This window comes from Triturus cristatus, chromosome 3_2 (genome assembly GCF_964204655.1).
Source record: "Triturus cristatus chromosome 3_2, aTriCri1.1, whole genome shotgun sequence".
NCBI lineage: Eukaryota > Metazoa > Chordata > Amphibia > Caudata > Salamandridae > Triturus > Triturus cristatus.
The window spans coordinates 781,503,592-781,518,279 of record NC_140584.1 but is presented as its reverse complement, the minus strand read 5'-3'; the positions used below and the strand labels follow the sequence as shown (position 1 = coordinate 781,518,279).

Genomic DNA, 14,688 nt, shown 5'->3' with positions numbered 1-14,688 from the left:
ACACTGTAGACAACAGCCCTCAGTACTGCAGGTTAGGCAAGAGCCCTCCACAATGCAGGGTAGACAGGAGCCCTCATCACTGCAGGGTAAGCAAGAGTCTATGAATCTGCATGGTAAACAAGAGCCTTCAGCACTGCAGGATAGTAAGAAGTCCTTGGAACTGTAGGGTAGACAAGAGTCCTTGGCACTGTAGGGTAGATAAGAGTCCTTGGCAGTCTAGGGTAGATAAGAGCCCTTGTCACTGCAAGGTAGAAAAGAGGCTTTGTTATTGCAGTGTAGACAAGAGCTCTCGGAACTGCAAGGTAGGTAAGATCTCTCGGCACCAAAGGATAGGAAACAGCTGTCTGCTCTGCAGGATAGAGAAGAGGTCTCGCTATTATAGGTTAAACAAGTGCCCTTGGGTCTCCAGGGAAGAAAAGCGCACTCTGCAATGCAGGGTAGACAGGAGCCCTCGTCACTGTAGGGTAAGCAAGAGCCTATGAATCTGCACGGTAGGCAAGAGCCTTCAGCACTGCAGGACAGTAAGGAGTCCTCGGAACTGGAGGGTAGACAAGAGTCCTTGGCACTGCAGGGTAGAAAAAAAGCCCCTGACACTACAGGGTAGACAAAAGCCCTCAGCATTTCAGGGTAGGCAAGAGTATTCAGCACTGCAGGGTAGACAGGAGACCTCGGCACTGCAGCATAGAGAAGAGCCCTTGGTACTTCAGGATGGAAAATTGCCTTCTGCACTGCAGGGTAGAAAAAAGCCATTGACTCTGCAGGGTGGGCAGGAGCCCTCAACACAGCAGGGTAGACAAGAGCCCATGGCACTTCAGGGTAGACAACAGCCGTCTGCACTGCACAGCAGAAAGGAATACTTGTAACTGCAGGGTAGAAAGGATTACTTGGCACTGCAGAATAGACAAGCGTTTTCGGAACCTCTGCATAAACAAGAACCCTCTGCACTGCAAGCTAGACAAGATTCCTCAGCACTGCAGGGCAGATAGGAGCCCTCGCCACTCCAGGATAGATAACAGCCCTCGGAACTCCAGAGTAGATAACAGCCCTTGCCACTGCAGAGGAGACAAGAGCCTTCTGCACTGCAGTGTAGACAAGAGCCCTCAGTACTTAAGGGTAGACAAGAGCCTTTGGAATGGCAGGGTAGACAAGAGACCTCTGAACTGCAGGATAGAAAAGACCCCTCCTCTACACATTGTAGACAAAAGCCCTCTGCACTGCAGGGTATATAAGACCCATCAGGATGCAGCGTGGACATGAGTCCTCGGCGCTATAGTTTAGACAAGAGTCTTCAGTACTACAGGGTAGACAAGAGTCTTCAGTGTTACAGGGTAGATAAGAGTCCTTGGTGTTGCAAGGTAGACAAGGGTCTTCCGTGTTACAGGGTAGACAAAAATACTTGTTGTTGCAAGGTAGATAAAAATCCTCATTGTTTTGGAGAAGATCAGAATCCTTGGAACTACAGGACAGACAAGATCCCTTGGCACTGCAGGAGAAGACAAGAGCCTTGAGCGCTGTGGGGTAGATAAGAGCCCTTGGCGCTGCAGGGTACATAAGAGTCCACAGCATTGCAGGCTATATAAGAATCCTTGGTGCTGCAGAGTTGATAAGAATCCTCAGCACTGCAGGGTTGAAAAGAATCCTTGGAGCTGGAGGGTAGGCAAGAGTCCTCGGTACTGCAGGATGAAAAGGAGCCTTCCGCACTGCAGGGTAGAAGAGAGCCTCAGCACCACAGGGTAGACAAGAGCCCATGGCACTTCGGTGTAGACAAAAGCCCTTTGTACTGCAGGGTAGACAAGAGCCCTCTACACTGCAGGGTAGACACAAGCCTTTGATGCTGCAGGTTAAACAAGAGTCCTTGGCATTCTGAGGTAGACAAGAGCCATCTCCACTGCCGGGTAGACTAGAGCCCTGTGCACTGTAGGGTAGACAAGAGCCCTCGGCACTGAGGGTAGACAAGAGCCCTCTTCACTGCAGGGTAAAAATGAACCCTCTGCTGCAGGTTATACAAGAGCCCTCGGCATTCTAGGGTACACAAGAGCCCTCCCCGGTGCAGGGTAGACAATCGCCCACAGTACTGCCTGGTAGACAAGATTCATCAGTGCTGCATGGTAAAAAAGAACCCTCAGTGCTTCAATGGGAACAAGAGCCCTTGGCTCCGCAAGGTAGACAAGAGCCCTCTGTGGTGCAGGGTAGACAAGAGCCCTCGGCACTGCAATGTTGGCAAGAATCCCGGCACAGAAGAGTAGACAAGAGCCCTTGGTACTGCAGGATGAAAAGGAGTCTTCTGCACTGAAGGGTAGACAAGAGGCCTCGAAACCCCAGGGAAGATAACAGCCCTTGGCACTGCAGCGAAGATATTAGCCGCAGCACTGCAGAGTAGACAAGAGACCCCATCTGTAATAAATGAACAGCAGGCCTCAGTACAACAGGCAGACTAGAGCCTTCAAGAAGATTGCAGGCTGGATAGGAGCCCTCAACAGGCTTGTAGAGAGCATTCAGAAGGCTGATCAAGAGTTCCCAGAAGCCTGAATAATATCCTTCAGCGCTGAAGGCTCAGCAATAAAGGAGCTCTGAATGCAATGATGCTTTGGAAATATTTCCCACAAAAAATCTTTTATTTGCCTCATATCCGCAGTGTAATATGCGTATTAAAACTCTATCATCTGCTATATAGACCCAGACAATTTTTTTACTAAGTCAACATCAGTTTATACATAGTAAAAAGACTATCCTCTTCTACCTAGTAGTTCATAGGAGTGTTTTAATACACATACAGCACTGTAGCACAGTAGACGAAGCTTCCTTTGGTATTTTTGTACTGCTTGTACTATTCATAGAGAACCACGATGGAAATTAAAGGAGTATAACTTGCTATTTTTTTTTTAAAAAAAATCAGCACTGATAAACCCCCCGGACAATAAAATTATTAAACACTGATTCCCTTAGCCACATTCATAATAATTATTTTTGCGGATTATACTATCAATGTGTCAAAGTCCATTGAATTGGTTTATTTTAGTCATATATTGTGACCATAATATGTTCTACTCTATTTATCAGTTTTATAAAGCTCATGGATACCCAAAAATCAGGCTTCTAATGCTCGCAGAAGGGGTTGGAGTGAAAGCATGAAGAATTAAAATGAAGGGAAAAGATATCTTTCAAGTTTTTTCCTAAAAATCATCGACTTATCCTCCATTCTGAGACTGATAGGCAGAGCATTCCAAAGCTTGGGTTGCCAGGAAGGTTAAAGACCGGCCTTCGCTCACGGCTCTCTTGATTCTTGGGACAAGGAGAAATTCACAATTGTTTGCTCTGAAATTCTTATTGGTCTGATAAACTACTGGCCAGTTGCTGAAGGGCGGGAGGCCCTGTATTATACTTTGCACGATGAATAAAGCGTAGAGCTATAGATTGTATCCTGCAACTTATATGCAGCCAGAGAAGAGTTTTAAGGGCTTCATCTGCTGACCATATTTTTGGGATACCCAGTAGCATCCAAGCAGCAGCGTTGTGAATGGTCTGAAATTTTTAATCACTGATTTTGGACTACCTAAAGACAGCAAATTGCCGTAGTCAAGGTGCGACAAAATCAGACCCTGAACTACAGTCCTACAAACCTCTATTGGAAGCCATTTCAGCACCTTCCTCAATGCTTTCAGATGACCAAAACAGCTCCCAGACACTTCTTTTGCTCGGGAGTCCATTGCTAACTGATTATCAATAATCATCACTAGGCATTTTTCTTCTGACTTGGGGACTGGGTGTTCTCCTAAAGTGGATGGCCACATAATATGATACTAGAGCATTGGTTTGCTCCCTAGTATCAGAAACTCTGTTTTTTCATCATTCATCTGTGAGCAGCTGGCTGTCATCCATTTAGACACCTTTTCGAAAAAGCTGTTAAGCCAGCCAACATGATGTCCATGTTATATACCAAAGTGATGATCAATTGGGTATCATCTGCGTGGGATACCATCTTCAGGCCGTAAGAACAAATAATGTCGGCCAATGGACAGAAATAAATATTGAAATGCATAGGGCTCACATACAAGCCCTGCAGATGTACATAAAATTAGAATCTGCTTTTAATTTGCTTGCTTTGCTTGTCTCCCTAGTGAACTCTGAGGTGACCCCCAGGACCTTGAGAAAGACCACCTACCAGAGCCATCAGCGCGGCGATGGAGGATTGATCTGGAAAGGCAAGACTGACTGGTTCCCAAGTAATGGTTCCTGTTATCGATATATCGCTGCTGAGTTTGCGTGGGGAGATGCTGAGGTATGGGGCAATGTTTCCGTGCATGCCTAGACTCTATGTTGCCAGGGTAACTGCCTTCATGGATTCCCACCCTAATAAGTAGCTCAGTCAGAAGTTTGCCTTATGCACATGGAAATGCACACATGCCAACATTTTAGAATAGGTAAGTGGAAGAGTCTGAAAATTAAATTGGGAGAATGGATTTACGCCATTCGTTAATAATGACGTAGAGGCAGTTTCAGGCGGTGAAAGTTATGGAAGTGTTCACAAATGCTGTGGTGTAGGCGATGGAGCAGTGTGGAATCTTAATCGTGTTTCTCAATTTAAAGGGGAAATAAAGGAAGAAGGAAGACAAGGGGAGGATGGAGTGTAAAGTAGTGAAAGTGAGATTTTATATTCGATGTACCAAACATGTCATGTAGATTTGGAAACAATGATGAGCACCTTCCACAAGTGCACCAGCTAATCCATTTCTCTCAGGAATATCTGATGTCAATAGTGGATGTACAACAAGTAGTAGAGTACACGGATTACCTTTAAAGTTCAAGGACTAAACCTTCTTTCAGGTCACCTTGCAAAACTTCTCCATAACAAAAAACACTGCTTCCTAAGTTTCCCAATCCATGGCGAGCCCCTCAGTTGCTAGCAGAAACACAGGGGGTGGTACAATGCTCCGCATAATAATGCTTAATTGATTGTTTAGTTTTTTTTAGAGTGTTATATAGCTCAAAATAGACCCGAGACATCGGGTATCAGAGCGCTTTACATGCGCACCAGTTTCGTTACACTTTGTTAGGCACGGGGAGGTAAAGTGATTTGCCCATAATCACAGGATGTTGAGCGTCGTTGCTGAGACTCGAGCCCGGTTCCCCAGCTTTGAGGTCAACGCTCTAATCTTAAGGCTACATTATCTCCCTATATATAATAGCAAAACTTCCCACGGATTGTAATAGTATATAAAGTTACTAGGTAAAAGAACAATTTAGAATATAATAAAAATATGCTTTTAATGTTTCATTTCTACTTAGGTGTGTGTATCACCGTGCACGAGCCGAGAAAAAGTAATTAATAATCACCTGTGTGTGCGCATCACCGTTAATATGCCCGTCACTTCTACTTAGGTGTACGCATCACCGTGAACGCACAAATAAAAGCATATAGTAATCACTTGGGTATGCGCATCACCATCAGTGCGCTGGTTAAATTGGAAGCGTGCCACTCACTTCCTTCTCCTAGACACCTGGGGCCATATTACAATAAGTGCCCGGGGCCCAACGGATGTTTGTGCCCTCTTTGCGTGCCCCTGGGGTACTTTGGTATTATAGAAGGGGACACAGACGCTTGTGCGCCCCCTTCTATAATACCAATAGCACTGGTGCACTTAATGCACCAGCGCTACCTTCAGAGGGTGTTCCCTCATTTGCATAGGGGCGTGCCCTATGCAAATGAGGGAATTCATTTGACTTTGCGCCTGCGCCATATTACAGATGCGGGCGCAGACTCAAAGCAGACCTCAGGAGGCGCACTGATAGTGCGCACTTAAAAGGTGGCGCACTGTCAGTGCGCCTCCTGACAGCAGCTCTCTGCATGGAGTGATGGGGGTCCCAGGAATCCCCCAGACATCCCCCTGCAAGGGGATATCTATTACGCGGTGCAGAGACAGAATAAGTAAATATTATTATTATTATTATTCTGAGTTTTATATAGCGCCTGGTTACCAATAGGCATCCCAGCGCTTACCAGTACATAACACTACTACAAGAATGCAGGGATTACACGAGAAACAGAAAAGTTTTTAAAAGTTTACGAAACCGAAGAAGACTAGCTTCCGAGCGCAGTTGTAGGGGCAATGAATTCCACAAAGAGGCCACATTTATTGAAAACCTTCTGCCACCGGTTCTTGCCTTTTTCACCCTGCCAACCTGAAGGAGATGTTGATGGTCAGAGCGGAGAGAACGAGGGGCCTTGTAAGGCTGGACCATCTCCTCCATAATAGGTGGACCTACCCCATGCAGAACTTTGTGGGCGATGCAAAGTGACTTGAATTTCACCCTGTCCCTCACCGGGAGCCAGTGCAGTGCCCTCAACGCCGGGCGAGCAGATTGACGCCTAGGGAAACCCGTCAGAAGCCTAGCAGCCGCGTTCTGCACTTGCTGCAGTTTATTCAGGGTAGATTCGGGAGCACCCAGGAAAAGCGCATTGCTGAAATCCAGCCGCGAGATGATAAGTCCCTGGATGAGAAGCCTTCGAGTGGCCACTGGGAGCAGAGGCAGAATCTTCTGGGCTGAGCGGAGCAGGCCAAAGCACACGCCAGCAGTCTTCTTGGCATGGGTTTTAAAAGATAGGTCCTGCTCCAGCCATACCCCCAGGCTCTTGATCTCCAGCTTGGGGGGGGGGTACCGGTCCCAGACAGTCTGGCCAGCTGCTGAGGGACAGAGATGGAGAAGAGTTCCCCAGCAGCATCAATTCCGTCTTGGAGCCATTTAACTTTAGGGCTGAGCTGCACATCCACGTGTAGATCTTTTCAAGACACGTGTGCAGCCGGTCGGGATGGTGCGCCGACTGGGAGAGGCCTACCACCAGCTGAGTATCATCAGCATAACTGATGATTTTAATACCCAGCGGCAGTACCACACTCTCCAGGGGGGCCATGTAAACGTTAAATAAGGTAGGGCTCAATGAAGAGCCCTGTGGCACACCACACTGGAGAGGGGATGAAGATGATTTTTCCTGGCCTTCCCATACCTCAAATGAGCGACCTTCCAGGAAGGAAGCGAACCATTTGAGGGCCAGACCCGTGATCCCCACCCCCAACAGCCGTTGGAGAAGCACCTGATGGTCCACGGTGTCAAAAGCAGCGCTGAGATCCAGGAGGATCACTGCCTGGATCTCAGCGCTGCTTTTGACACCGTGGAAATAGATGTATGTTAGTTTTTATTGCCCACATTATATTATGCAAACATGTATATTTTTATTCACAATTACTTTCTTTTCATTAGCTTTTGTTATAAAATATATTATGATATTAAAAACAGAAATCATAAATTCTGATGTTATTCATATTTTATTATCAAGTCTATTTTTGTATAAATGTTAAATAAATCATTTATTTATATATATAAATTTATTTTTTACAGTTTAGAAAAATATACCATTTTTTGGTAGCATAGTCATGTAATAGTAAAGTAAAATATGTGTAGTTCTTTAATTATAAACAGTTTAATTTGTACTGTTTATTATTTTTTGGTACAAAAAAGAAAACATTTGTATGCATTTTTGTTTACTTTTTTCTAATACATTTTATAAAATTGTATGATTTTTGAAAATTGTATAATATGTATTAGGCAAGGTTAATATTTTCTATATTTTATTATTTAGTGTATTTAATATTATTTTTAATAAAATAATATTTAATATGTTACATTTACAATATTTTTAACAGAAATATTTTGTACCACACATATATTTTTTATCACATTTTTATATTTGTTGTACGTTTACAGTGAATGACATACACATATATTTTAATGTACATTAAATATTATATTTTTGCGTTTTTGGATAATATAACAGTTAATATATATTTTATAATTTTTAAAAATATTTTTTAAAGATTGGGAAAAAACATTGCAATAAATAAAGTTATACATATAATTGTTAACATTTTTCTCAATATTTTCCATTGTTGTCTATGGGGAGTTAGTCTTTTTTTATTTTAATTACACACCCATTTTTTTTCCTTTTTCCTCAATTTTCTTTCTATCCGTTTAGTTTTTAAGTCATTTTGGGAGACCGAACCTCGTGGTTGGGGGCTGCGTTTCGTCCGTTCAGGTAAGTTTCATTTTATATACTTTTAAGTTAGTTTTAGGATAGGGGTAAGGTAGTAGTAGTGTAAATAGATTTGTTAGGGCTTTACTTGATAATTTTTGGTGTAGTTAGGAGTTTGTTTGGTAGTTTAGTTATGTGTTTGACGTAGTGTTGGATATAATTAGAATGTTATGTAGTGTTAGGTGTTTATTAAATATATCATTGTGTATTTAATGTTGATATTAATGCTTGTGGGTTTGTATATGTGCTGTGGGCTGGTGTCGTTTTTTTTTAAATTACAGGTTTTGTCTTTGGTGAACAGATGGAGCTGCTGACATGTTTTTTTGAATAAAGGAAAATGTTTTTTTGTTTGATTACAAGTTACTTTACATTTCCTTTTTTTTCCGGTTTGTTGGAGCCATTTTTTCAAAAACATTTTGGGTTTTTGAGGGTTTTGTCAGTAAGAGGTTTGTGGCATTGGACTTTTTTTATACATCTGTATTTTTGCATTTTTTGGGGGGCATTGTTAACCATTAATTTCGATTTAATTTGTTTGCTGTGGATTTTATCGTGTTCTAGGATATTCTACAGCTACATAAATGTAACTTATTTTTTTTACTATGGGTGAGAAATGAATATTTTTGTATTGGTTCTTTTTTCTAATAATTATATTATGTCATATAATTTTGTGCTCTATTGTAAATTTTATGACATAGTTATATTTATTAATGGAAAAAAGGAGAAATCTGTTTGTGTTTTATAGTTGTGAGATTTTTAGGATGTTTAGTATTTTGTTTCGCTTAAAGTATTGATTTAGCAATCATGTCTAGGTATTCCAGACCTTAGATGTTTGGATATTATCTAGTCTTATGTTGCAGGTATTCGGACATTGTTTTATTTTGTTTACTTAGTTATGGGCCGATTTTATTTAAAGATTGCTCTACTCTGTGTTCTTGGTAGCTCTGTTCCTTTTTAATTAATTCAATTAGTTTGTGTTGGTTGTCCCCTTCCTATTGTGGCGTGGAAGGCATTATGCCATCCTTCCACCACGTTGTTGGTTTTGGCTTTTTGAGCTACAGTATTAGCATAGACGTTCCACCAGGGGATCTGAAATTTTGTTTGTCCACAGTGCCCTGACCTACGTAGCATATGTAATTTTAAGATGGATTGAATAATTGCCTGCTCAAAGTCAATGATTATTCTTTGGGCACGGAAAGGCTGCTTCCCACTGCTTTCCTAATATGGATGGTGGTGTCTAGCAGACACCGCCACCATATCAGGCCCCTTTTCCACCCGTTCACCTATGTGACCGGCGGAAAACCGGCAGACGGGCGGATCGCCACCGCCCGCATGGCGGTGGCGATCCACCCTACATCGTAATAGACCCCTTAGTTTGTTATATTTTTAATGATGTTGATTTAGATTTTGTGGGTATGGAAATCTTTGTCCTCTATTTTCTTGGTGGATTTTTAATGAAGTTTAATCGGTGATATTTAAAGAAAAACATGTAATGGTTTTAGTTATTAAATTAAAAAAGGCGAAGTATTTATATTTTGTTACAAAGTGTTGTTCTTACCTGTATTGTTGGATTTTCGAGATAGTTGTTTATGTAGTTCTTCTTCCTTCTGTGTTCTCTCTCTTGCAAAGTATCGCTCTTCCTTCTTGTTTGATATACGGTAAAATTGGTGTTCATTAATTCATTGTTTTTATAGTGTTTATTTATTTAGTTAGCATTTTTTATTGGGTTGTGTTCTTTTAGTTTAAATATATTGGTCGAGATAGCTATTTAGAATTTTTTAGCAGTTATCTTTTGATTAGTTTAATATATATATAGGTGCCGATTCCGATCCGGCAAAATAAATTTGCGTACGACTCGTATCTGTATATTTTCACGTACGAATCGTACAAGTACCGTACAAACTGTGAAGTACGATTCGTACGTGAAAAATGCATACGAATTGTGTCGGGAAAAGGGTACGACAGGGAGCCGGAAAATTTTACGTCCGAATAGCGTCGGTAAAAGTGTACGATAGGGAGCCGGACATTTTTACGTGCAAATCATAAAACTGAAGTCCGAGCGCGCAAGTACGATCTGTACCGCCCTTCCGAATACACAACCGCATGTAAAAGGCCCCGTACGGAGCGAACGCTGTAGCACACATGTACATGGGTAAACTTGTGCCCGGATACGAGTCGTACAGCCTCCCCTCCCCCGCATATGTCAGCACCGTACCCCCCCTCTGCACCATACCCCAGGACCGTACCCCAGCCCCGCACCTGTACGCGCCGCACCCCAGGCCCGTACCCCAGCCCCGTACCTGTACGCACCGTACCCCAGGCCCGTACCCAAGCCCCGCACCTGTACGCACCGTACCCCAGGCCCATACCCCAGCTCCCCACCTGTACGTGTCGCACCCCAGGCGCGTACCCCAGCCCTGTACCTGTATGCACCGTACCCCAGGACCGTACCCCAGCCCCACACCTGTACGCACCGCACCCCAGGCCCGTCTCCCAGACCCGTACCTGTACGCACCGTACCCCAACACCGTAGCCCAGCCCCGCACCTGTATGCACCGTACCCCAGCCCCGCACCGGTACGCGCCGCACCCCAGGCCCGTCTCCCAGCCCCGTACCTGTACGCACCGTACCCCAACACTGTAGCCCAGCCCCGCACCTGTACGCACCGTACCCCAACACCGTACCCCAGCCCCCACCTGTACGCGCCGCACCCCAGGCCCATCTCCCAGCCCCCCACCTGTACGCACCGTACCCCAGGCCTGTACCCCAGCCCCCCACCTGTAAGCGCCGCACCCCAGGCGCATACCCCAGCCCAGTACCTGTATGCACCGTACCCCAGGACCGTACCACAGCCCCGCACCTGTACGTGCCGCACCCCAGGCCTGTCTCCCAGCCCCATACCTGTATGCACCGTACCCCAACACCGTAGCCCAGCCCGCACCTGTACACACCGTACCCCAACACCGTACCCCAGCCCCCCACATGTATGCACCGCACATAAGGCCCGTACCCCAGCCCAGTACCTGTACGCACTGTACCCCAGGCCCGTACCCCAGCCCGCACCTGTACGCACCGTACCCCAACACCGTACCCCAGACCCCCACCTGAACTTGAGGCACCCCAGGCCCGTACCCCAGCCCCATACCTGTACGCACCGTACACCAACACCGTACCCCAGCCACGCACCTGTACGCACCATACCCCAACACCGTACCCCAGCCCTGTACCTGTACGCACCGTACCCCAACACTGTACTCCAGCCCCCCACATGTACGCGTCGCACCCCAGGCCCGTACCCCAGCCCCGTACCTGTACGCACCGTACCCCAACACCGTAGCCCAGCCCCGTACCTGTACGCACCGTACCCCAGGCCTGTACCCAAGCCCCGCACCTGTACGCACCGTACCCCAGGCCCATACCCCAGCTCCCCACCTGTACGCACCGCACCCCAGGCGCGTACCCCAGCACTGTACCTGTATGCACCGTACCCCAGGACCGTACCCCAGCCCCGCACCTGTACGCGCCGCACCCCAGGCCTGTCTCCCAGCCCCGTACCTGTACGCACCGTACCCCAACACCGTAGCCCAGCCCCGCACCTGTATGCACCGTACCCCAGCCCCGCACCGGTACGCGCCGCACCCCAGGCCCGTCTCCCAGCCCCGTACCTGTACGCACCGTACCCCAACACTGTAGCCCAGCCCCGCACCTGTATGCACCGTACCCCAACACCGTACCCCAGCCCCCACCTGTACGCGCCGCACCCCAGGCCCATCTCCCAGCCCCCCACCTGTACGCACCATACCCCAGGCCTGTACCCCAGCCCCTCACCTGTAAGTGCCGCACCCCAGGCGCATACCCCAGCCCAGTACCTGTATGCACCGTACCCCAGGACCGTACCCCAGCCCCGCACCTATACGTGCCGCACCCCAGGCCCGTCTCCCAGCCCCATACCTGTACGCACCGTACCCCAACACCGTAGCCCAGCCCCGCACCTGTACGCACCGTACCCCAACACCTTACTCCAGCCCCCCACATGTATGCACTGCACATAAGGCCCGTACTCCAGCCCCGTACCTGTACGCACTGTACCCCAAGCCCGTACCCCAGCCCTGCACCTGTACGCACCGTACCCCAACACCGTACCCCAGCCCGCCACCTGTACGCGACACACCCCAGGCCCGTACCCCAGCCCCATACCTGTACGCACCGTACACCAACACCGTACCCCAGCCACGCACCTGTACGCACCGTACCCCAACACCATACCCCAGCCCTGTACCTGTACGCACCGTACCCCAACACTGTACTCCAGCCCCCCACATGTACGCGCCGCACCCCAGGCCCGTACCCCAGCCCCGTACCTGTACGCACCGCACCCCAACACCGTAGCCCAGACCCGCACCTCTACGCACCGTACCCCAACACTGTACCCCAGCCCCCCACCTGCAAGCGCCGCACCCCAGGCCCGTACCCCAGCCCCGTACCTGTACGCACCGTACCCCAACACCATACCCCAGCACCCTCACCCAGCATCGCGTATGTACGGACCTTACCTACGCGAAAAGACTCGTACAGAACCAGGACACTGTAAAACAGCACAAAGAGGGTCAATTCGACTCGCACAACACCACAAAACACGTCTACATGACAAAATACATCCCAATGACTGACCTGGCACATCCAAAGAGGCAAACAGAGGCCCTAAATCACAACCACCTCTTATAACACACCCACCAAAATTTCAAACACAGCCACACCCACAAATGGACCAATAAAAAGGGCCCACACACACAACCCATGAGCCTTTGCAACAGACCCACTGCTGACAGACCCCACAGACAAACAACTGCACCTTACTTACACCTTAACTACACCTTAACTTACACACCTTCACACAACCTCCTTCACAAACACCCCCTCTTCACATTCACACACACACCGTCACATTCACACCCACACACCCACAACCATCCACACCCACACCCCACACCATGCCCACAGACAAGAATCCAAAGTTCACAAGGGCGGAGCTGGACCTCCTTGTCAACGAAGTCATCAGAGTCGAACCACAGCTGTTTGGAACATTGGTCAGACAGACCAGCATAGCCCAAAAAACTAGCCTGTGGCAGAGGATCGTCGATAAGGTGAATGCTGTTGCGCCCATCCGAAGGACCAAGCATGAATGTCAAGCCAGGTGGTACGATCTGCGCAGGGCAGTCAAGAGGGAAATGAACGAGGAATACGCCCAGAGTAACATCACTGGAGGTGGGCTGCCCCGCAGACCCGTACATTACCATCCCTGGGAGGAGAAGGTGATGGCCATGCTTCCGCCGGTGGGAGTACACGGAGTCGAAGGAGTCTCAGAGCCTGGTGAGTACACAAACAACTCATGTAACATGGGGGGAATGGCATCCACACCACAAATACACCAAATGCACGCAACTTCCCCCAAGCCCTCACCGCACACAACCACACTCAAAAACCACGCTCATGCCACTAACGTCTCCATGCCCCATTCACAAATAAAGGCAATGCCATGTCCCAGGCCACACCAACCACAAACCCAAGACTGGATGTTCGGGATGCTGGGAGGGTGGGGCTCACACAACACATAGTGCAACTCAGAAGCAGACACCAATGCCCTCAGCCCATATGGCCTAGGTACATACCCATGCACCATGCCCAATGCACAGGGACTGGCAAAGTACTGACAAGGTAGCTGACACTTGGCCCTGCTGTATGCAGCACAGGCCCTCCTGAGACCACTGTACACTCAAACACCAACTCCACAAGCTCAGATATCTAGCACAGGAACTCACACTCACTGTCATGCCAGCATGCACCATGAGGGGACAGACACATCACCTGGGAGACCCAATGACAAATCACACTACACCCAACAGCAGGCCCGGTCACACACCCCCCTTACACAAGCACACACCCCCGGGGCAGGCAACGGATTTACCCACTCTCACAATGAACATGTGACACAACAAGACCAATCCATAGCCAAATAAGCATCCTAGCCAAAATTCTACTGGTCAAACACTCAGGAGAACATATCAATCTGTCCCCCGCAACATACCCATCCCTAAGTGTACATTGAGAGGAATGCTAGGCACATCCAACTACCTGGAGGAACTGTGACAACTTGAATATGTATGAAACATGGATGTGGCATGAAACAGCATTAACATTGTCTCTCTCTCACACACAGGGCAACGTCATGGACCTCCCCCAACAATGGGGGGGAACAATCACAGTCCCAGGCTCAGCGTGAAGAGGATCCCACCGGCAGCGACGACTCTCACCACTCCGTGGATGACCCCGACCAACCTGGCCCCTCTGGTGCCCAAGCCCCTGCAGCACCTGCGTCAGGTACATCTGTGCCAACCCCCACCCCCATTCCTGCCACATCCCAGGAGACACCCAGGAGCCCTTCTCGCACTGAACAACAGAGACAGTCTGACCAGGAGGGACAAGGTTCTCTGGGCACCCAGGAGGAGGCAGACAACCCCGCAAATGCCATCCCTCAGGGGTCCCGTAGACCCGATGTGCCCACAATGGCAGGCCAGGCTTGTGTGGGCAGGGGTGGTGGGAGTGGA

General features: G+C 47.9%; 1 protein-coding gene across 1 annotated transcript in view; it reads left to right on the top strand.

The window, feature by feature from the left end:
* Positions 1 to 14,688, top strand: part of LOC146858121 (lectin-like) — a 91,031-nt gene that overhangs the window by 56,628 nt on the left and 19,715 nt on the right. The window contains exon 3 of the mRNA XM_085646888.1: positions 4,119 to 4,279. Coding sequence (XP_085503014.1) covers positions 4,119 to 4,279 — 161 coding nt within the window. The remainder of the gene's footprint in view (positions 1 to 4,118; positions 4,280 to 14,688) is intronic.